We start from the raw sequence: 23,960 nt of genomic DNA, 5'->3' as shown, positions 1-23,960 counted from the left end.
ATGGACAGCCTCAGCTACTTAGTGAGGCCCTTCGCACCTCAGTGAGACCCAGTTTCAGAATAAAAAATAGGGCAGGGGGTGTAGCTCAGAGATTGAATGCCCCTGGGTTCCATCCCTAGACCCCCCAAAAAAGAAGAGGGGCAGAGGGGGAATCTCAGCTCACCTGTGCTTGAAGGCCGCAGTAAGGACTTTGGCAGGAACAGCATCCTTCACATGTGCACATGTATTAAACAGTGTGAAGCCTGTGAAACCTAGGATATGATGAGGAACCGACTGAAAGCTCCTTTTGTGTGTGTGGGGTACTAGGGGTAGAACCTGGGGCTTTTCTACCTCCGGACTATAATCCCAGACCTAGTTTATACTTTATTTGGAAACAGGGTCTCGATAAGTTGCTGAGAGCCTCACTAAGTAGCTGAGGCTGGCTTCGAACCTGTGCGATCCTCCTGTCTCAGCCTTTTAAGCGCTGGGATTACAAGCATTTGCCACTATGCACAGTTTAAAGGTTCCTTTTTTTGTTTGGTACTGGTGTTGGAACCCAGGGGCATTCTACCTCCGAGCTACACCCCAGCCCTATTTTTTATTCTTTATTTTGAAACAAGGTCTCACTAAATTGTGGAAGGCCTCACTAAATAGCTGAGGCTGGCTGCAAACCATAATCCTCCTGTCTCAGCCTCCCAAATGCTGGGATTCCAAGCATGTGCCACCACACTAGGCTTTTTTATTTTGAGACAGAGCCTCGCTAAATTGCCTAGGCTGTCTTTTTTTTTTTTTTTTTTTTTTTTTTTGGTGGTACTGGGGTTCCTGGAAGCCCTTCTACTTCCGGGCTACACTCCCAGACCTATTTTTACATTTTTATTTGGAAACAGGGTCTCCTAAGCCAGCACGCGCGGCTGGCTTCGAACCTGCGCGATCCTCCTATCTCTGCCTCCCAAGCGCGGGGATTACAAGCGTGCGCCACCACGCCCGGCCAACCTAGGCTGTCTTTGAACTTGTAATCCTCCTGCCTCAGTCTCCTAAAAGGCTGGGATTCCAGGCTGTGATTATTATTATATGGTTCCTATTTTTTCTTTTTTTTTTTTTTTTCTTTTTTTGCGGGTCTGGGGATGGAACCCAGGGGCATTCGACCTCCCAGCTACAGCCCCTGCCCTATTTTTTATTCTTTATTTTGAAACCGGGTCTCACTGAGTTGCAGAGGGCCTCACTAAGTAGCTGAGGCTGTCCGCGAACCGTGATCCTTTGGTCTCAGCCTCCCGAATGCTGGGATTACAAGCGTGCGCCACCACGCCTGGCTCAAAGTCCTTATTTTCTTGGGAGGACAGCTGCCTTCTCCATGGCGTTCCAAGTACCGCTGGATTCCCCGCCGCCCCTCGTCTCGCAGCACAGGCTGACACCTCACCCGAGCTCCCTTGCTCCCCCTCGCCCGCAGGTGTTCAGCGACACAGACCAGGTGCGGATGACCTCGGAGGGCTCAGATTGCCGGTGCAAGTGCGTCCTGAGGCCCCTGAGCAAGGACGCGTGCAGCCGGGTGCGCAGCGGGCGGGCGCGGGTGGAGGACTTCTACACGGTGGAGACGCTGAGCTCCGGCTCAGACTGCCGCTGCTCCTGCACCGCGCCGCCCTCCTCGCTCAACCCCTGCGAGAACGAGTGGAAGATGGAGAAGCTCAAGAGGCAGGCCCCCGAGCTCCTCAAGGTGGGCTGGCGGACGGGCGGCCCGCTGTCCTCGGTGACACGCCCGGTGGCGATGCGGGAGGCTGGGGTTCTTGTCATCCCGCTTCGCAGGGGGAATCTGAGGTCCGCAAGGGGCAGCCACTGCTTCCCCGAGATCCAGCAGCCAGTGGGCACCGGAGGCAGGATGTCTGGCTAGTTTGCATCAGCGTGGCCCTTGGCATCGCTCCCAGGTCCCATATTTTACCCAACCCCACTCATCTGCCAGCACCTATCTGTATTTTAAATTTTGTTGACATTGAGCCAGGCATGGTGGCGCACGCTCGTAATCCCAGCATTTGGGAGGCTGAGACAGGAGGATCTGGGTTCGTAGACAGCCTCAGCTACTTAGGTCCTTTGCAACTCAGTGAGACCCTGTTTCAAAATAAAGAATAGAGCCGGGCGTGGTGGCGCACGCTTGTCATCCCCGCGCTTGGGAGGCAGAGACAGGAGGATCGCGCAGGTTCGAAGCCAGCCGCGCGCGCTGGCTTAGGAGACCCTGTTTCCAAATAAAAATATAAAAATAGGTCTGGGAGTGTAGCCCGGAAGTAGAAGGGCTTCCAGGAACCCCAGTACCACCAAAAAAAAAAAAAAATAATAATAATAATAATAATAATAATAAATAAAGAATAGAAAATAGGGCTGGGGGTGTAACTTGGAGGTAGAATGCCCCTGGGTTCCATCTTGTGACATTGTTTTTGTTTATTTGTACTAGGGATCTAACCCAGGGCATTCTACTTCTGAGCTACCGCCAGTCCTTTAATTTTTTTTTTTTTTTTGAAACAGGGTCTGAGTTGATGAGGCTAGCCTCCTGAGATCCTCCTGTCTCAGTCTCCCAAGTACTGGGTTCACAGGCTTGCGCCGCCAGACCCAGCCCAAATCTCCAATTTCCAAACTTAAGTTCCCATGGAGAGATGGATGAGGGCCAGATAACACCGGCCACACAGCGGGGCATGGTACAAAGGAGCCCTGAGCTCAGGGAATCTGAATCTTCTATAATTCTCCTGAGGGAGGGAAATGTTCTCTCCCTGTTCCAAGGCTGTTCCATATACAACCAGACAGTTCAGTCGATTCTGCTGCCTGCAAGACACACAGAAACACAGTGATCATGAAGAATCATCTCCCAGCATTTGGCTAAAAATACTGTCTTTAAATTTAACTTTAGTTTTATTTTTGTATCACCTGAACGAATGCCAAAATTATCAAAGTCAGAGTATGTGAATTTGAGGCCGTGGCCTGACGGCTTGGCAGGTCCCTGGATCACGACTCTCTGAGGTCTCCCTGGGGCCCTGCAGACTCCAGCACCCAGTTACAGGACAAACCCAATTTCTCTTCAAGTCGACGTCTCAGTAATTGAATAGAAGCGTGCTTGGCATAAAGATGCACAAAGCCCTTTTCATAAACGCTGGCTAATCCTTACTACAACGCATCGATGAGGAAACTTATGGTATCAGCATTATTTGTAAAGGAATCTGAGGCCCAAAGAGGGGCTGTGACTTGCCAAAAATCACACAGCAAGAAAATGACTACGAAGTTATTGTTTTTTTTTGTTTTTTTTTTGTTTTTTGTTGTTGTTTTTTGCCGTGCTGGGGATGGAATTCAGGGGCATCCTACTTCCGAGCTACACCCCCAGCCCCATTTTTTATTCTTTATTTTGAAACAGGGTCTCACTGAGTTGCAAAGGGCATTACTAAGTAGCTGAGGCTGTCTGCAAACCACAATCCTCCTGTCTCAGCCTCCCAAATGCTGGGATGACAAGCGTGCGCCATCACTCCTGAGCCACAATATGAAGATTTGTGTGTGTGTATGTGGCACTGTGGGTGGAACCCAGGGACCCTCCGGGCTATATCCCAGACCTATTTCTACCTCCAGGCTATACTCCCAGACCTATTTTATATTTTACTTGGAAACAGGGTCTCACTAAGTTGCCGAGAGCCTCACTGAGTACCTGAGGCTGGCTTTGAACCTGTGTGATCCTCCTGTCTCAGCCTCCCAAGCGCGGGGATTACAAGCGTGCGCCACCACGCCCGGCTACAATAGGAAGATTTGAACCCGGGAATTCTCTGCTTCATCCCTTTGCCCCCCAGAAGGTCACTACCTCCGAGCTACACCCCTAACCCTATTTTTTTATTCTTTATTTTGAAACAGGGTTTCACTGAGTTGCAAAGGGCCTCAATAAGGAGTGGCTGAGGCTGTCCATGAACCACGATCCTCTTGTCTCAGCCTCCCCAATGCTGGGATTACAAGCATGTGCCACCACACCTGGCTCCAAGCCCTTTTAATTCATTAACTTATTATTATTATTATTATTATTATTATTATTATTATTATTATTATTACATGTGGCACTAGGGACTGAACCCAGGGGCATTCTACCTCCAAGCTACACCCATAGCCCTATTTTATTTTTTATTTTAAAACAAGGTCTTGCTAGGCTACTGAGAGTCTCACTACTTGCTGAGGCTGTCCTTGAACTTGTGATCCTCTTGCTCAGCCTCCTAAGTACTGGGGTTACAAGTGTGCACCACCACACCCAGTACCCTTTTTATTTCTTATTGTGGAACAGTCTCCCTAGGTTGCTGGAGATCTCACTAAATTGCTGGGGCTGGCCTTGAACCTGAGATCCTCCTGTTTCCCAAGTACTGGAATTACAGACTTGCATCTGGCTCCGCCTCTTTCTTGAATGGGCTAGAGCAGGTTGTGCCTCTGACCTCGCCACTCCCGCTCCTAGAGGTGGGCCAGACCTGCTTGAGAAGTCCCCATGCTTGTGAGGACTCAGCAACTGTCCCCACCACTGGCAGAGCGATGTCCCAGGGACTGGGGAGCCCAGGGGGAAGATGGCAGCAGAGCAGGCCTTTGAGGGTCGTGTAGGAGTCTCTAGAAAAGAGAAGTAAGGGCATTCTGGACAAGGGCTGGTGGAGCAGATGTGGCCGATGACGTCCCACTTCCCTTCTTCTGCCCCAGCCCTCCTGGACTATCTTTTCCCCTTATACAAAGCTTCTCACACTGTGAAGGACCAATGTTTTAAAACGTTTTAAAAAGCCGGGCGTGATGGCGCACACTTGTAATCCCAGCATTCGGGAGACTGAGACCGGAGGATCATGGTTCGTGGACAGCCTCAGCTACTTAGTGAGGCCCTCTGCAACTCAATGAGACCCGGTTTCAAAATAAAGAATAAAAAATAGGGCAGGGGGTATAGCTCGGAGGTCGAATGCCTCTGGGTTCCATCCCCAGATCCACACACACAAAAACGAGAATAAAAAATTGAGCAGGGGGTGTAGCTTGGAGGTCAAATACCTCTGGGTTCCATCCCCAGACCCACAAAAAACAAACAACAACAACAACAAATGTTTAAAAAGCTGACAGAGACCAATACTTGTGTGTGTGTGTGTGTGTTTGCGTGTTACTGGGGATGGAACCCAGGGGCTTTTCTACTACGGTATATACTCCCAGACCTATTTTTTTGTATTTTATTTGGAAACAGGGTCTCACTAAGTTACTGAGAGCCTTACTAAGTAGCTGAGGCTGGCCTCAAACCTGCGATCCTCCTGTCTCAGCCTCCCAAGCGCTGGGATTACAAGTGTGTACCACCATGCCCAGCTTCCCAACATTTTTTGCCTGATCTGTGCTCCCCCTTTAGAGCTTGGCTCCAGCAGAACTTCCCCTGGCAGCCTTTCCTAGTCCACACCTGGTCCAGGTGAACTCAGCAGCCCATCATTAACTTTGGTGCCTGAGTGTCACAGCCAAGTGTCCCCTGATCTGGGCACAAGCATGTCACTGAACGTGCCCTTGGCAGGCCGTGGAGGAGCCGGCGGGCCCAGGCTCACCTGTTGGTTGCCATCCCCAGAGCCTGACCAGGAGTAAACATCTGTGGAGCCCGAGGAGCGAGGCAGGGCTTGGGAGAAGGAAGCCACGTGTAGGCAGCGGGAGCAAAGAACGAGAGAGCCTTGTCTAAGCTAGTTTCGGTGGCCACCGAGGCAGCAGAGTGGGGCTGGGAACTTCCGGTCAAGCCAACCAACCAAAGCAGTAGCCATTCTTGCTGGCCTTCAGCAGCCAGTGATGTGTTCAGATCCATCCAGACGGTACCAGTCCTTACCGGAGCCCTGTTGTCCCACAGCAGCAAAGGAAACTGAGGCGTGGCCCTCAAAGGGAGCTCCACAGCTCCCCGAGAGTGCTCTGGAGCCCCAGGGGGAGCCAAAAGACTCTGGCCTAGCCGTAGCTTCCAGGGAGCCCCCACCCCTTTTTCTGTTTAGATATCAGGTTCCACTCTGAGAAAAGTTCCCTGGCTTAAGACACTTTGACCGCCCCTGGGAAATGGAGTAAAACTTCTGGAAAAAGCAGGCCGCCGCCAGACAGAAGCACTGCCCACGCAGACCCTGAGGAGGGTTGCGGGCCTGGAGGGTGGGCCAGAAAAGCTGCCCGTCTGAGAAGCCAGGGAAAGCCAGCTCCCCAGCCAGCCCTGGGGCCAAGGTTTTCCCAACACACTCGCTGGCTTGTTCACCATCTGGAGCGAGTGTCATATCCTAAAGAGGTGTGGACACAAGGGGAAAGGAGGGGCAGCTGCGGGGGAGAGCGGGGCTGGGCGAGGAGGCCCTGCCCCTGACCTGGCCTGCAAGCCTCCCTTGCTGCTCAATCCTCCCTTGGCTGCTCTTTCCCCATCTGAAGGAAGGAAAAGCCAAGCTAGGGAAAGGTCTAGGCGCACACTCATCTGGACTCTGCGCCTGGCTCTGCTCTTCAACAGCTGGGAGGCCTCAGGCAAATGGCCTCACCTGCCAGAGCCGCAGCTTCCACATCTATAAGCTGGTGGTGCACACCTGTAATCCCAGGAACTGGAAAGCTGAGAAAGGAGGATCGCAGCTTCACCGCCAGCCTCAGCAACATAGTGGGACTCTCAGCAACCTAGCGAGACCCTGTTTTGTATTTTGTTTTGTTTTGGGTTTTTTTTTTTTTTTTTTTGGTAGTACTGGGGTTCCTGGAAACCTTTCTACCTCTGGGTTATACTCCCAGACCTATTTTATACTTTTTTAAAAAATTATTTGGAAACAGGGTCTCTTAAGTCAGCGCGGCTAGCTTCGAACCTGCACCATCCTCCTGTCTCCACTTCCCAAGCACGGGGATTACAAGCGTGGGTCACCACGCCTGGTGTGAGACCCTGTTTAAAAAAAAAAAAATCCAGGCGTGGTGGCAACCCCAGCACTTGGGAGGCTGAGACAGGAGGATCACACAGGTTCAAAGCCAGCCCCAGCTACTTAGTGAGGTTCTCAGCAACTCAGTGAGACCCTGTTTCCAAATAAAGTATAAAATAGGTCTGAGAGTATAGCCCGGAGGTAGAAAAGCCCCTGAGTTCCACTCCCAGGACCACCAAAAAAAAAAAAAAAAAAAAGAAGGGCTGGAGCTGGCGTGGTGGCGCGCTTGTAATCCCAGTGGGAGGCAGGGACAAGAGGATCCCGGTTTGTGGACAGCCTCAGCTACTTAGTGAGGCCCTCCACAACTCAGTGAGACCCAGTTTCAAAATAAAGAATAAAAAATTGGGCAGGGGGGTTAGCTCAGCTCAGAGGTCAAATGCCTTTGGGTTCCATCCCCAGACCCTCCCCCCCAAAAAAAAAATAGGTCCGGGGTGTAGCTTGGAGGTAGAATGCCCCTGGGTTCCATCCCCAATACTGGGAAAAAAAAAAAAAAAAAAAAGAGCTGGGAATGTAGCTCAGAGGCAGAATGTCCTAGGTTCAATCCATAGCACCACAAAGAAAAACAGAGAGAGAGAGAGAGAGAGAGAGAGAGGAATAAAAGCTGTCCATAATTATAAAGCACTGCCCCACCCACCTACCCCAAGAGGAAACAACCAAGCAGGGCTGGGGAACGTGGCCCAGGGCCCAGGGCCGCCTCAGCCGGGTCCCCACGGGCGCCTCAGAGCGCGATGGCAGCTCAGGACCCTCCACGGGGCCACGGAGCTCGGCTTTCAATGCCCCCACCACCGAGAGCCACCCGAGGGGACATACACGCCCTGGCACTTGGGAGCCAGTGGTTCTTTGAAGAGTGTCACAGGTGCAAGGTCCATGAAAGGGAGGCATGTGCTGGTTGCAGCCGCACACGCCCATAATCCCAGTACTCAGGAGGCTGAGACAGGAGGATCGCAGGCTCAAAGCCAGCCTCAGTAACTTAGCAAGGCCCTGTTTCTTTTTGGTACTCAGGATTGAACCCAGGGGCCTACTACCTCCGAGCTGCATGCCCAGTGCCTTTTATTTTTATATTTATTTTTGTAGTAGTGGGGATTGAACTCAGAGGCATTCTACCTCTGAGCTACATCCCCAGCCCTATTTTATTTATCTTTTGTGGTATTGGGGACTGAACCCAGGGGCTTTCTACCTCTGAGCTACATCCCCAGCCCTATTTTTTTTATTTTTATTTTTGAAATAAGGTTTTGCTGGGTCAATGAGTGTCCCTACTTGCTGAGGCTGTCCTCAGACTTGCAATCCTATCTCAGCCTTCCAAGTACTGGAATAGTAAGCATATGCCACCACGCCTAGCTTATTTATTTATTTATTTTTGAAACAGAGTCTCACTAAATTGCTGAGGGCCTCCATAAGTTGCTGAAGCTGGCAACAAACCTGTGATCCTCCTGTCTTAAAGGCCTTCCAAATTATAGGTATATGCCTATAATTTTTAATTTGTGTGTGGGGGGTATGGAACCCAGGAGCATTCTACCTTTGAGCTACACTTCTAGCCCTATTTTTCTTTGTTTGTTTTATTGAAACCAGGTTTCACTAAATTGCAAGGGCCTTGATAAATTGCCGAAGCTGGCTGCAAACCTGTGATCCTCCTGTCTCAGCTTCACAAGTACTGGAATTACAGGCATGTGCCATCATACTTGGGTGCAAGACCCTGATTTAAAATAAAAGGAAGCCGGGCGTGGTGGCGCATGCTTGTAATCCCTGTGTTTGGGAGGCTGAGACAGGAGGATCGCGCCCCTTACCAACTTAGCAAGTCTTTGTTTCAGAGGTAGAACACCCCTGGGTTCCATTCACAGTACTTAAAAAAAAAAAAAAAATAGAATCTGCTGTTGTTTCTGTGATTATGAGCAACTGGAGCTGGTTGGGGCCAGCGTCCAGCAGGCCTCTCTGAGGCCCTGGGGCTCTGGAAGCCCACTGCAGTGGGGCCTTGTACACCCTCTGGGCCTTAGCCAGCCCCTCCCGCTCCCCATGCAGCTGCAGTCCATGGTGGACCTCCTGGAGGGCGCTCTGTACAGCATGGACCTGATGAAAGTGCACGCCTACGTCCGCAAGGTGGCCTCCCAGATGAACTCGCTGGAAGAGGTAAGCCCCTCCGCCCCCGGGCACCAGGCAGCCGCGGCCAGGGCCTGGACAAGCCTGTCTTGACCCTGGTGGTCTGTGGAAGCTGGGCTCCAGCAGGGAGTTGGGGAGGGAGGTGTAGGCCCCAAGGTCCAGCCTTTGAGGGAGAGGTCTGACTGGGGCTCTAGGGCCTTCAGTAAGCTGGAAGTCTGGGAGAAACTGAGGCACCTGCTAGTTGTATGAAAGAGGTGCAGAAGAAGCCAGATTTTTTTTTTTTTGGTAGTAGGTGTTGAACTGAGGGATATTCTACTTCTGAGTACAACACCAGCCCTATTTTATTTATTTATCATTTATTTGTGGTACTGGGGATGACCCAGGGGCATTCTACCTCCAAGCTACACCTCCAGCCCTTTTTTTTTTTTTTTTTTTTTTTGCGGGTCTGGGGATAGAAACCAGGGGCATTTGACCTCCGAGTTACACCCCCTGCCCTATTTTTTATTCTTTATTTTGAAACATGATCTTGCTAAGTTGCCTAGGGCCTCACTAAGTAGCTGAGGCTGGCCGCAAATCGCGATCCTCTGGTTTCAGCCTACAGAATGCTGGGATTACAAGCGTGTGTTACCACGCTCGGATCATCAGCTCTGTTTTATATTTTGTTTTGAGTCAGAGTCTCACAAAATAAGCACACACTGATGTTGAACCTGCGATCCTCCTGTCTCCGACTCCCAAACACTGAGATTTCAGGCATGTGCCACCATGCCTGGAATTTGCAGTTTCCCTCAGTGTGCCAAGGTCAGGGCCCATAGTGCGCATCTCTGGGGGCACCACTCTCAGAAGATGTCATGTCAGTGGTGCCCCCTGGGTTGGTACGACATGGCAGGACAGGCCCTGGCTCAGGGCAGCATGCCTGTCACTGTACCAGCTGTGGGGAGCCAGTCTGTGTCTCCTGTCCTGGTTGGGTAAGTGTGCTGTAGGGCTGGGCAGACACTGTAGGGCTGGCTGACTGTGTCACCCTCAGCCAGGACTGCTCCCTGGGGACAGGGAGAGAGCTGGACGAGCATGGGGACCCAGGCTGCAGGTTCAAGGCTCGCTGGCCTCTCTGCTGGCACCGCCTGGCCTCCGCCCATTTCCTGCATCCGGCCTCTGCTAAGCCTCTGAGGGTCTGGGGACCTGCCGCTGCCAGGAGCGGGCGTAGGGGTTTCCTTTTCCAGCTTCCTTTACAGAGAGATGAGGCACCAGGGCATCCTGTGCCCCAGGGTAGGAGATTAACCCCTTAATAATCCCAGAGCTGGGATCCAGTGGATTTACTTAATCAAAAATGTTTGGTAAAGCTTGGCATGGTGGCATATGCTTGAAATCCCAGTACTTGGGAGGCTGAGACAGGAGGATCACAGGTTCAAAGACAACCTCAGCAAACAGTAAGACTCATCAACCCAGGAAGACTCTGCTTCAAAATAAAATCGGGCTGGGGCTGTAGCCCGGAGGTAGAATGCCCCTAGGTTCAATCCTCAGCATGCACACACACAGAGTGTTTGGTGAACCTCGGCACGGTGGTACTCACCTATAATCCCAGTATTTGGGAAGCTAAAACTAGAAGATCACAGATTTGAGGGCAGCCTCAGCCACTTCCTGAGACTGCTCCAGGGGTGTATGTAGCTCAGAGGTAGAATACCCCTGCATCCAATCTCCACTACCAAATAAAAAAGTGTTTGGCAGCCAGGCATGGTGGCTAACGCTTGCAATCCCAGCATTCAGAGGCTGAGAGAGAAGGATGACAGGTTTGTGGACAGCCTCAGTTACTTAGTGAGGCCCTTTGCACTCAGTGAGACTCTGTTTCAAAATAAAGAATAAGCCGGGCTTGGTGGTGCAAGCTGGTAATCCCAGCATTCGGGAGGCTGAGACCAGAGGATCTCGGTTCGCAGACAGCCTCAGCTACCTAGTGAGGCCCTCTGCAACTCAGTGAGACCTGGTTTTAAAATAAAGAATAAAAAATAGGGAAGGGGGTGTAGCTCGGAGGTCAAATGCCCCTGGGTTCCATCTACACACACACACACACACACACACACACACACACACACACACACAAAAGAATAAAAAAAAAATAGGGCTGGGGATGTAGCTTGGAGGTTGAATACCCCTGGGTTCCATCCCCAGCATGCAAAACATAAATAAATAGAATAAGTGTTTGGTGAGTGTGTGCTAAGGGCTGAGCCCATGCCAGGGGTTGGGGGAAGCCGACAGGTGGTGAATTCCTTCTGTGCACCACTACTTCCTGGGCATCTAGCTCGTGCCAGGCTCTCCTGCTGCCAACTCTGAGGCTCTCCTCCTTTGACCTTTTCTCTTGTTAATCTCAGGAAATGCTAACTTGCTTCATGTGTCTCTGAGCCTGTCAGCCCAGAGGGTGCATCTGCTGGGCCTGGAGCACATCAGAGATGATTCCCACAGCCACAGAGAAAGGATTGTTTAATTATCTTGTGTTTTGCATTATCTGTGCTTTGTTTTTGCTAACTGTGGTTTATCAAGTGATGAACCCACGGTGGGAGCTCGGGAAGAGAACACCCTCCCTCAGGAGGGGCTATCTCCCTCTGCCAAAGGGAGGACCCTCCCAGGGGGCCAAGCAGCAGTTTGGAATCCAGCTTCTCCCCACTCTCTTCTGCCAGTGGTTCTCAATTGGGCATAACCTTGCCCCCCCAGCCTCAATATCTGCAAACATCTTGGGCTGTCAACACTCGGGCGGGAGCCAGAGTGGCGCTTATTTGTAATCTCAGTACTTGGGAGGCTGAGACTTGAGGATTGCAGTTCTCAGCCGGCCTCAACTACTTAGTGAGGCCCTTTGCAACTCGGTGAGACCCTGTTTCAAAATAAAATAGAGCTGGGGTTAAAGCTTGGAGGTAAGAATGCCCCTGGCTTCAATCCCCAGTACTAAAAATAAATAATAAATAAATCAGTACCCAGCAATGCACAAAGCTATCCCCAACAACAGATGGCCACCTGGCAAATGTCAGTAGTGCTAAGGTGGAGAAAGTCCGCCTTGCACACTTTGACTTCCGTCCTTACTGGATCTAATTTAAAGTGCACTTTCATAGCTGGGCGTGGCTGTGCACTCCTGTAATCCCGATACTTGGGGGGCTGAGACAGGAGGATGGCCGGTTTGAGGCCAGTCTCAGCAACTTAGCAAGTCCCTCAGGAGACTGGGCAGCAAGGCCAGAGGGTTCTGAGGAAGCAGGGCAAGGAATGAGCTGGACTTTGGCCCTGCAGAGCATCAAGGCCAACCTGAGCCGGGAGAACGAGGTGGTGGAGGAGACCGTGCGCCACCTGAGGGAGCAGCTGAGAGGCTATGAGAACCAGTCGGCCATCATGCTCAGCATCCAGAAGGAGCTGTCTAGCCTCGGCCTCCAGCTGCTGCAGAGGGATGCGGCTGCCGTCCCTGCTGCCGCCCCAGCCGTGGGCCCCGGCAGCAAGGCTCAGGTGAGGCCCCGGCCCTGATCGTGGGGCCAGAAGGTGGCGGGCTGGGTGGCGGGCATAGGGTGCCAGGACTCGGCCTTCAGGGCCAGTGAGGTGTGGGTTTTGCGACAGCGCTGTGTCCTGGCACAGCTGGAGATGCCACAGCAGGCAGGGCGGGTGCCTGTGTGCAGCTAGTCTGGCCAAGCTGGGCACACATGCAGACCAGGGCTGGTCCCCAGGCTGGGGACTGAGTAAGATTTGTGTGTGTGTGGTACTGGGGATGGAACCCAGGGGCATTCTACCTCTGCGCTACACCCCCAGCCCTATTTCTTATTCTTTATTTTGAAACAAGGTCTCACTAAGTCACAGAGGGTCTCACTAAGTAGCTGAGGCTGGCTGCGAACCTGGGACCCTCCTGTCTCAGCCTCCCAAGTGCTGGGATTACGAGTGTGCACCACCAGCCCAGCTGGGAGTTATGAGATGGCCCTCCCTGCCTGGGCCTGGAAGTCCAGGTCAGTTCTACAAAAGTACATCAGAAAGCCAGGCGTTAGCTGCTCGTGGTGGTGTAGGCTTGTAATCCCAGCATTTGGGAGGCTGAGACAGGAGGACTGTGGGTTCAAGGCCAGCCTCAGCAACTTAGCAAGGCCCTCAGCAACTCAGTAAAACTGTTTCAAAATAAAAAATAAAACAGGGCTAGGGGTGTGGCTCAGAGGCAGAATGCCCTTGGGTTCAATCCCCAGTACAAAACAAGCCCATGGGACCTTCGGGCTGTGGCTGGGCCCCTGGTGGGCCTCTCCATGGGAGGTGGGCGATGCTTCAGGGAACCCTGCAGTCGAAAACCAGTTCCTTCATCCCCACCTGGGGTGAGGAGCTCCTGCAGCTAATGCCCAGACATTCCATCTCCAATGCTCAGAGCACAAAGAGAGCAGACAGATAACACCATTGTGTCCTTCCTGGAGGCCAACCCGGGCCTCCCACGGGGCAGATAAAGCAGAAAGTGGAGCCACCTTGGGGTGGGAGAATTGTGCAAGGGCGCCTTCCTGTGATGGACAGCGCCAGGGTGTGTGACTTGCAAAGGGAGTGCAGACAGACGCCCGCAGGCAGGACTCGGCCCAGTGGCTGTGCGCGAGTGCGCATGCGTGTGTGTGTGTGTGTGTGTGTGTGTGTGTGTGTGTGTGTGTGTATAAGGAGCTGACATTTGTGGGATTCTAAACCTGACTTTCTCATGGCAGTTATCAGTTAATTCCATCACCACCTGCGAGGAGGGTGGACCTGGCCACTTGGCAGATGAGGAAGCGCGGAGAGCGGTCACTAGGGGAGAGGGTGTCTGAGCGGCCTACATGCCTGCCAGGCCCCAGCCCTTCCTCCCCGCTTCTCCAGAGCTGACGTGGTGATAGTGGGGGCCTTCGTGACTGCAGAGGGACCACTGAGCGCTGATAAAGCAGGGAGGAAGCCTGCGCCTCGGCCCAGAGCTGGCTTCCTGCTCCTGGTGCCGGTTCTGCGGCCGTGAATGAGTCCTGTTTTGGCAGAAGGCGTCTGGACACTGTACTTGCCTATCTGCCTGGGCTTCGGCCTAACAATGGGTGATGTCATGGCCCCTCTGTTCTTCTGCCAAGCCAGCGTCGGAGGCCTCTGAAGAGGAAGTGAGAACAAAATTCTCAAGCCTTAGAAACAGTCGCGTCCCAGGGGCAGGGCCACCAGCCGTCCCAGTTTGCCTGGGACTTCAGGACTTTCAGGGCCCAAACTGGGAGAGTTCTGGGCACCCTGGGACGTGTTGGTCTCACTGCAGGGGGACCGGAGAACCTCTCTGCTGCCCATATTCTAAGACCAGTGAGTGAGAGCAGCCAGGCTGTCCCGCCAAGCAGGCAGGTGAGGCTAGCCTACGGGGGAGCTGATCTGGCTTATCTCCCCTGAGGGGAGGAGTGGATGGGTGTTGGGAAAGGAGACAGGAATCTAACCTATCAACTTGGATCTCAAGCCCGCAAGGAAGGTAAAGAGTTGACTGGGGAAACTGAGGCAGACCAGTTCTGGGTGTAGCGGCTGTAGGAGGTAAGGAAAGGTGACTTTATGAGCACCTCCATGCAATGCTTGGAGCAACATGACACCCCGGCCCTCACACGCTGAGCTTCCATGACCCCCACAGCGTCCCCTCTACTGTCCCCCAAGTCTGACACGTCCCTTCTCTCCCCAGGATACAGCTGGAGGGAAAGGCAGGGATACCACCAAATATGCTGGCATGCAGAAGAGCTTTGCAGACAAGGCCCCCCCAAGACCCCCGAAGGAGAAGCTGAGGAAGGACAGCGGCAAGGGCAGGCTCCCCCCACCCACCGCCAGGCCCCGGGCCCTGGCCCAGCAGCAGGCCGTCATCCGGGGCTTCACCTACTACAAGGCGGGCAGGCAGGAGGCGGCCGAGGCCGTGGCTGGTGAGTTGGGGACAGGGCACCTGGGCAGTGGGGCTGGCTGAGGGCTGGCTGGCTGCCTCTCTGCAGTCAGATGGCCCCAGGTATCAGCCCCATCTCTTGCTTACCTGTTGTTCAGTGAAGCACTCTGTGGGGCCCGTGTGCCAGGGGGCAGGGAGATGGAGCAGCCAGGGCCCGGTGTCCTACCAGAGACCCCCTCATAAAATGGGCATGGTGGCTGCAGGTTTGTAATGTCAGGGCTTGGTAGACTGAGACAGGAGGATCACAGGTTCAAGACCAGCCTCAGCAACTCAGTGAGACTCAGCAACCTAGTGAGATTGTTTCAAAACAAAAAATAATCTGGGTGTGGTGGCGCACACTTGTAATCCCCGTGCTTGGGAGGCTGAGACAGGTTCAAAGCCAGCCTCAGCTACATAGTGAGGCTCTCAGCAACTTAGCAAGACCTGTTTCCAAAATAAAATATAAAATAGGTCTGGGGGTGTAGCCCGGAGGTAGAAGGCCTCTGGGTTCCATCCCCAGTACCACCAAAAAATTAATTAATTAATTAATTTTAAAAAAAGCTGGTTCAATTCCCAGTACAAAAAAAAAAAAAAAGCCTCCTAATAGTTACACTTGATGACACACTTGTCATCCCAGTACTTGGGAGGGCGAAACAGGAGGATAACAGGTTCAAGGCCAGTCTCAGTAACTTAGCAAGACTCTGTTTCAAAAAAGAAAAGAAAAAAAGCTGGGCGTGGTAAACGCTTGTAATCCCAGCATTCAGGAGGCTGAGACTGGAGGATTGTGTGGTTCAGGAACAGCCTTAACTACTTAGTGAGGCCCTCTGCAACTCAGTGAGACCCGTTTCAAAATAAAGAATAAAAAATTGGGCAGGGGGTGTAGTTCAGAGGTCAAATGCCTCTAGGTTCCATCCCCAGACCCGCAAAAAAAAGAAGAAAAGAAAGAAAGAACAAATGAAAGAAAGAAAGAAAAGAAAAGGAAAGAAAAGGAAAAAAAAGCCCAGTATAGTGGCACATGGTTGTAATTCCAGTACTTGGGGAGGCTGAGGCAGGAGGACCGCAGGATCACGGCCAGCCTCAGCTACTTAATGAGGCCCTGTGCAACTTAATGAGACCGTGTTTCAAAATAAAGAATAAAAGCTGGGCACGGTGGCGCACGTTTGTAATCCCAGCATTTGAGAGGCTGAAACAGGAGAATCACAGGTTTGCTGCCAGCCTCAGCTACTTAGTGAGGCCCTGTTTCAAAATAAAAGAACAACAACAAAAAAAGGGTCTGGAGGTGTAGCTTGGAGGTAGAATGTCCCTGGGTTCAACCCCCAGTACCACAAAAAATAAATTAAATTAAAAATAAATAATAAAACAGGGCTGGGGTGTAGCTTTGAGGTATAATGCTTCTGGGTTCCATCCCTAGCAACACACACACACACACACACACACACACACACACACACACACACACTAGTTTGCTGGCCTCTCAAAGCACCTCTTCCTCCAGCCCCTGGTACCCGCAGCTGTCCCTGAGCCCTGCCAGCTCAGCTTGGCCACAGCTCAGGGCCCCTGACCCTGGCTGGGCCACTATCCAGGAACAGCTGTGGGCATCTGACTCTGCCAGCAAGGCCCGTGGGAACAAGCCCCCTGCCCTGGGCACTGCCGAGGGTGAGGACGGGCCCCTGTGGCTGCCTCTGACCACAGGGAGATTACTTGGAGCTGCCTTGCAGGAGGACCAAGGAGAGAACAGGAAGAAGCTGGATCACAGGTTCGGGGGCAGCCTCAGTAACTCAGCAACCTAATGAGACCTTATTAATTAATTAATTTATTTTGCAGTACTGGGATGGAACCCAGGGGCATTCCACCTCTGAGATAAACTCCCAGTCCTATTTTTTAGTATTTTTATTTTTTGAAACAGGGTCTCACTGAGACACAAAGGGTCTCGCTAAAGAGCTGAGGCTATCCACGAACCGAACCACAATCCTCTGGTCTCCGCCTCCCGAATGCTGGGATTACTTCCACCGTGAACCACCACACCCGGCTCAAGACCCTGTTTTAAAAACAAAAAATAAAAAGGGCTGGGGGTGCAGCTCAGAGGTAGAATGCCCCTGAGTTGAATCCCTAATACTACCCAAAAATAAATAATAAATAAATACATAAATACATAAATGCAGGGACTGGAGATGTAGCTCAGTGGCAGAGCAGTTGCCTAGCATGCAGGAGGCCTTGTGTCCCATCCCTGACACCACACACAAAAGAAGACAGAGACAGGAGAGAGGGGGGAGAGGGGGGGGAATCCACCCCGAGGAAATGGTAGACCTGGGCCTACAACCCAGCTCTGATCAGAAAGCCTTCCCCACCTCCCACTTGGAAGCCTCTCACTCTGTCTCCACTGCTGCTGGGAGCCCAGTGGGCCTGCGCAGCACTGCGGGGACAAGAACACGGGTCTTCTCTCCACAGACAATGTCCTGAGGGGCACTTCCTGGCTGGAGCAGCTGCCGCCCAAGGTGGACGGCAGGCTCCCCGAGCCCAATTCAGCGGAGCAGGATGCGGCTGGGCCCAAAGCTTCAGAGGGAACCGCCTTGGCTTCTGATACCCCCACCTCAGGCCCGGCCACCACCATCCTCACCACCACCCCGACTCCCACGACCAGTCCTCTGCCCACCCAGCCACCTTCACGCCCAGAAGTGCCAGGCCAAGGTAAGTAAATATCACTGAGGTCAGCTGACTACAGCCTGTCACCAAACCCAGCTCCTGTTCTGTTTATTTGGCTGTGAAGCTAAGAATGGTTTTATATTTTAAAAGTTGTTAGAGTTGGGCGTGGTGACACAGGCCTATAATCTCTGTACTTGGGAGGCTGAGACAGGAGGATAGTGGGTTTGAGGCCAGCCTCAGGAACTGAGTGATATCCTGTTTCAAAATAAAAAAAATAAAAAGGCCTGGTGGTGTAGCTCAGTGGTAGAACACTGCTGGGTTCCATCTCCAATACCAAAAAATAAAAAAGGGTTAGGCTTGTAGCTCAGTAATAGAACATTTGCTTAACATGTGGGAGGCCTTGGATTCAATCCCCATCACCACAAAGAAAGGGGGAAAAGAAAGAAAGAAAGAGAAGAGACAGACAGAGAGAAGCAGAGATAGTAGAAAACACTAAAGGAGAGACTGGGATAGAAGTCTGTGGCCTACAAACTACAAAGCCTAAAATGTTGATCTTTACAGAAGAAGTTCACCAACATTTAAAGTGGTGGTAAAACAAGTATATTTTAATGTTTTTTCTTATTTTTGCGGGTCTGGGGATGGAACCCAGGGGCCTTCGACCTCCGAACTATACCCTCTGCCCTATATTTTATTCTTTAATTTGAAACAGGGTCTCACTGAGTTGCAGAGGGCCTCACTAAATATCTGAGGCTGTCTGCCAACCGCGATCCTCCGGTCTCACCCTCCAGAATGCTGGGATTATAAGCGTGCGTCACCACGCCCGGCTAAAACAAGTATATTTTAAGCAAAAACTTCTTCAGATGTGACCTAGAATCCTATCATCAAATGCAGCAACTGATTTCATTCCTTCATTTTCTCTGTCCAATTTTTGGCTACTTTGTTTCTTTGTTCTACATGGCTGAGGATGGAACCCATTACCTCAAGCATGCCCGGGGAGGCCCTAAGCTGAGCCACATCCCTGGCCTCCTGGGCTGTAAACGTCCACATTTATGGTAGAAATCTTCCTGGCACGTCATCGGCCCCAATCTTCTGGAGGTGATTCTTGGCTGCTGCAGTCACACCCCTCCCTGCACACTGTTCCCTGCTCTGGGCTGAGCCTAGCCCACTGCTTCCTCACAATGCGATCTCTCTCTCTCTCTCTCTCTCTCTCTCTCTCTCTCTCTCTGTGGTACTGGGGCATGCTACCTCTGAGCTATACCTCCCCCCCCCAGCCTGATTTTTCATTCTTTATTATAAAACAAGGTCTCACTGAGTTGCAGAGGGCCTCACTAAATTGCTGAGGCTGTCCGCGAACCTGCGATCCTCCTGTCTCAGCCTCCCGAATACTGGGATTACAAGTGTGCGCCACCACGCCTGGCTTCACAGTGCTATTTCTGTTATTTTTTGTTTTGTTTTGATTTTGCAATACTGGGGATGGAACCCAGAGGCATTGTACCTCTGAGTCCTAATTTTTATTCTTTTTTTTTAAAACAAGGTCTCACTGAGTTGCAAAGAGCCTCACTAAGTAGCTGAGGTTGTCCGCGAACCTGTGATCCTCCTGTCTCGGCCTCCCAAATACTGGGATTACAAGTGTGCGCCACTCTACGCCTGGCTTCACAGCGCTATTTCTAATGTCAGAAAACTGGAAATACCTAAAGAGCTGACATTGGGGGATGTTAAATAAATTCAAGGGCACAGCTGTCTAGTGGCCTGGCAAGCCCCAGAAATCACATCATTAAAAGGCTGTTTAATGATGTGAGAAATTGCTCAGTGGAAGGAAAAAACAGGATGCATAAAATTGTTCAGAAGAACCACAATTTTTTTGTGTGTGGTACCAGGGGAATTTTATCGCTGAGCTTTACTCCTCAGCCCTATTTTATTATCTTTTTAAATTTTGAAACAGGGTCTCACTAAGTTGCAAAGGGCCTCACTAAGTTGCCAAGGTAGGCAGAGAACTTGTGATCCTCCTGTCTCAGCCTTTCAAGTATTGGGATTACAAGTGAATGCCAACCGTGCCCGGCTTCATTTTATTATTATTTTTAGGATGTATATATGCATGATAGGTACTAGGGATTGAACCAGAGGCATCCTACCTCTATACCATCAGCCTTTTTATTATTTTTTTGTTTTGTTTTGTTGGTGGTACTGGGGTTTCTGGAAGCCCTTCTACCTCCGGGCTACACTCCCAGACCTATTTTTTATATTTTTATTTTGAAACAGGGTCTCCTAAGCCAGTGTGGCTGGCTTCGAACCTGCGCGATCCTCCTGTCTCCGCCTCCCAAGCGCGGGGATTACAAGCGTGCGCCACCACGCCCGGCTATTTTTTATTTTGAAACAGGGTTTCGCTATGTTGCTGAGGTTGGGCTCAAACTTATAACCCTCCTGTCTCAGCCTCCCAAGCACTGGGATTACAGGCATGAGCTGCCACACCAGCCGCTCTGAGCAAATTTTTCAGTACTGGGGATGGGACCTTGGGGCATTCTGCCTCCGAGCTACGTCCCCAGCCTGACTTTTTATTTCTTATTTGGAAACGGGCTCTCACTAAGTTGATGAGCCTCACTACATGCTGAGGCTGTCCTTAAACCTGCGATCCGCCTGTCTTAGCCTCCCAGGTACTGAGATTATAAGCATGTACCATGTGGCTTAGCTCTGAGCAATTTTCAAATATAAATATACTGAACGTACTCCTCTTGTCTAACTAAAAGCTCAAATCCTTTGAGCACCTTCGCCCTGCCCTTTGACCCTCTGGACGCCTCCATTCTACTCCCTGCTTCTGTGAGTTCCACTTTTTTAGGTTCTACATGTAATGGATAAGGGAATTTGGAATGATATTTATTTTCTCCATTTTCCTTTTCTGAATGTTCCATGTTTTCTACAATAATCAGGCATTGTTTGATCATGAGGAAAGGAGAAAAAGAGCCGCAAACAGCAGGAGAGACTTAAGTTAGACCCAGGTCTTATTCCCAGGACCTCTGCTCGGCGGGGGGGGGGGGGGGCGGGGGTCTGTGTACAAGCGCTGCACCCGGCTCCCCACAGGCCAGGAGCCCAGCTGCGAGGGCACCCTCCGCGCGGTGGACCCGCCTGTGAGGCACCACAGCTACGGGCGCCACGAGGGGGCCTGGATGAAAGACCCTGCAGCTCGGGATGACAGGATCTACGTCACCAACTACTACTATGGAAACACCCTGGTGGAGTTCCGCAACCTGGAAAACTTCAAGCAAGGTCAGGGTCCCGGATGTTGGAGGGCCCCAGATGTGGGTGGCCTAGGGAGGCCCGTGAGGCTTGGCCCTCCTTTGCCTTGTGTTTTCCAGTGGTCTAGCCTGGCCTGGCTCCTGATTTTCAGTTACCTCAAAGAGAGGAGCCTGGGGGCACTGGGCTGGGCCCCTCAGGGCACCCTGAGTGCCAGCAGCTAGGGTGCAGGGGCGACAGGGCCTGCCCCATGGGCTTCCACCTGCCGAATGCGGGCCTTGTGCTGATCAGCTCAGGGCATCTTTGCAAGTCCAGGAAGTGGGAGCTGCATGTCTGGGCAGGGACCACGGGGGACTGTTAGCACAGGGAAGGGCAGGATTTGAGAGATCAGATCTGGGCAGAAGGGGGAAGGGGTCATTTAGACTGGCCTGCCCTGTGGAAATCCACAGCCTCCAGGAGCGGGGGCAGAAGGTTAAAGAGACAATACGGGGCACTAGGGGCGCCATGGGAAGCAGCCTGGAACTCAGGGGAGACTCCCACAGGGCTTGATGGGGCGGAGAGGAAGGGCCAGGCTGAAGGCCCCTCCAAAGGCCTGGTAACGACAGGAAACATGGCGGCACAGGGACTGGGGTGCTGAGACAGCAGCTGGGGAGGCCTCCTGGGCCTCTTGAAGCAGTCTGGATGGACCCAAGGGCCACGAAGCCCCAGAGAACGGCCTGGAACAGGTACCATCCTTCCTCTGCCAGTCAAAATTGGCCTGGTCTCTGCCTCGGACAGCTCACAGGCTGGTTGAGGAAGCCCATGAAAAGTCAAAGGCGTAGAGGAGGCTGGAGGATAGGGTCCTATGCTCAGCCCAGGGGCCAGGGAAGGCTGCCCCAGGAGGCCACAATGGCTGAGTGCTCTCCCAGGCAGGCAGGCATTCTCCACACAGACTGGACCAGAATGGCAACCCAGACAGAAGGAAGGGCATGTGCAAAGGTCCTTAGACAAAGCGCGGGCTGGCGTCACCCTGCGCCCCCCTTAGCCGGGCCACTCCATGGCCGGGGACCCTGAGCCCCGTGAACCTGTTCCTTCGCACCTCTTTCCTAGCACTTAAGGTGGCAGGTACGGGGCCAGGCGCTTGATGGGCTCTGGGGAGAGCCAGCCAGCCGGCGGCCAGGGTGTGGGCCTGGCGGGGCTGCTCAGGTATGTCCCCCGTCTCTGCAGGCCGCTGGAGCAACATGTACAAGCTGCCGTACAGCTGGATCGGCACGGGCCACGTGGTGTACCAGGGCGCCTTCTACTACAACCGCGCCTTCACCAAGAACATCATCAAGTATGACCTGCGCCAGCGCTTCGTGGCCTCCTGGGCACTGCTGCCCGACGTGGTGTACGAGGACACCACGCCCTGGAAGTGGCGCGGCCACTCGGACATCGACTTCGCCGTGGACGAGAGCGGCCTGTGGGTCATCTACCCCGCCGTGGACGACCACGACGAGGCCCAGGCCGAGGTGATCGTGCTGAGCCGCCTGGACCCCAGCGACCTCTCCGTGCACCGCGAGACCACCTGGAAGACGCGGCTGCGGCGCGGCTCCTACGGGAACTGCTTCCTGGTGTGCGGCGTGCTGTACGCGGTGGACACCTGCAGCCAGCGCGAGGGCCAGGTGGCCTACGCCTTCGACACGCACACCGGCGCCGACGCGCGGCCGCAGCTGCCCTTCCTCAACGAGCATGCCTACACCACCCAGATCGACTACAACCCCAAGGAGCAGCTGCTGTACGCCTGGGACAATGGCCACCAGCTCACCTACGCCCTCCACTTTGTGGTCTGAGCCGGACGCCGCCGGCTGCGGCCAGCAGATATTCACTGGGGCGTCCCAGGTGATGGGCCTGCGCTTTGGATTCACATGCCCTTTCAACCCGCCCAGTGGCTTCCTTCAGAGATAGATGCCGTTAAGCCCATTTAACACGTGGGGAAACTGAGACCCAGGGAGGCCGCGGCTCTGTGGGGACCAGGCAAGCTGGGTTCTCAACAGCCCCGTTTTCCAGAGGAGGAGCTGCAGGAGCTGGTCCCCACGCCCAGGCCTCTCTGGTCCTCCCTCCCCGCGCCGCACAAAGCCTTTGGGGCCAACACGCTGGTGAGTGCCCGCCCAGGCCTCTTCTGGCCCAGCCTTTGGTGGCCCTGGGCTTCAGGCCCCTTGGCAGTGTCCCTGCTTCTTGCCCTTGGTCAACCCCCTACCCCACCCCACCCGCAGTTCAGCCACATTCCGAACCTCCACGTCACCTAGCCACTGAGCAGAAACCACACCCAAGAGAAAACACTGGCCCCAGCCCGGCCCTCCCTCTGTCCCCATCTGTATTTTCTCCTGTGCTTTATCAATGTAGTCATTTGTTTCCGCAGCCGCTGAGAAGGCCTAGGGCAGGGAGCTGGGCTGCTCCGCTCCCCCCAGAGCCAGTGGCTTTGGCTACTCGCCAGGCCTGGGGTCCCCTCCCCGGCCCCTCCCGGAGCATTTGGGCTCCGGCCTCTACAGTCACACCTATGCACTCAGGGATACCCCCAGATCTGCCGTGAGCAGGGCCTGAGGTGGGGTGGTACCAGAATGAAGCAGGTCCCGCTTCCTGTCAGTCCTGACCTGGTCCTTCCTTAGTGGGCCAACCCAGCAGTCTGGGGCTGGGAAGACAGGTCAGGGCAGCTGGTCCAGAGGAGGCTGTGGGTCTTCTGGCTGCAGGAAGAGCCAGCAGGCAGAAGCCAGGAGGGACGGGTTGGGGTCTGAGCACGGGGCTTTTCCTGGCTTCGAGGTGGTGGTAGCCACGCTGCCCCAAGCCCAGGACTCGGGGGGTGAGGATTCACAGGTGGGCCATCTGGCCTGGTGCTGTGGGTGGCTCTCCAGACCTTAGCCCCAGGCAGCCCAGACGGGACCGTTGAGCCTGACACGTGTCTGCTTTGGACAGCACTGTTGGAGCTGGAAAAAGTTCAATTACCAACTTCATGTTTCACTTGAAAGAAAGCAAGCCCAGAAAGGTTTAGAGGGTGTCTTGGAGGCACACGCAGCCAGTGTCCTGGAAGGGCTGTCTATACCCGTTATCCTCCCAGCGCGGAGGCAGCTCTGTCTGGAAAAGCAGGACCCCCTCGCACCCAAGCCACCCAGCACCTTGGAAGGCTACCTACTGCCTGTCCCCACAGCCCCTGGACCCTGCTGCTTCCCCCGTGCCCACATGCGCCTGGGAGATCTATATGTGTGAACAGCCATGTGCCC

General features: G+C 53.2%; 1 protein-coding gene across 1 annotated transcript in view; it reads left to right on the top strand.

Annotated features, from left to right (window-relative positions):
- OLFML2A (olfactomedin like 2A) overlaps window positions 1-22,535 on the top strand; it is a gene marked incomplete at both ends in the record, with an annotated part of 31,131 nt that extends 8,596 nt beyond the window's left edge. The window contains 7 exons of the mRNA XM_080709064.1: window positions 1,427-1,690; window positions 8,907-9,014; window positions 12,249-12,458; window positions 14,626-14,857; window positions 17,302-17,541; window positions 20,572-20,757; window positions 21,931-22,535. Of these exons, the coding sequence (XP_080565190.1) occupies window positions 1,427-1,690; window positions 8,907-9,014; window positions 12,249-12,458; window positions 14,626-14,857; window positions 17,302-17,541; window positions 20,572-20,757; window positions 21,931-22,535 (1,845 nt within the window). The remainder of the gene's footprint in view (window positions 1-1,426; window positions 1,691-8,906; window positions 9,015-12,248; window positions 12,459-14,625; window positions 14,858-17,301; window positions 17,542-20,571; window positions 20,758-21,930) is intronic.
- Window positions 22,536-23,960: the final 1,425 nt, after the last annotated feature.

Source organism: Muscardinus avellanarius (genome assembly GCF_963383645.1).
Source record: "Muscardinus avellanarius genome assembly, chromosome: 13".
Classification (NCBI taxonomy): Eukaryota; Metazoa; Chordata; class Mammalia; order Rodentia; family Gliridae; genus Muscardinus; species Muscardinus avellanarius.
The sequence above is the reverse complement of the archived record's forward strand: the minus strand, read 5'-3'. Positions and strand labels throughout refer to the sequence as shown.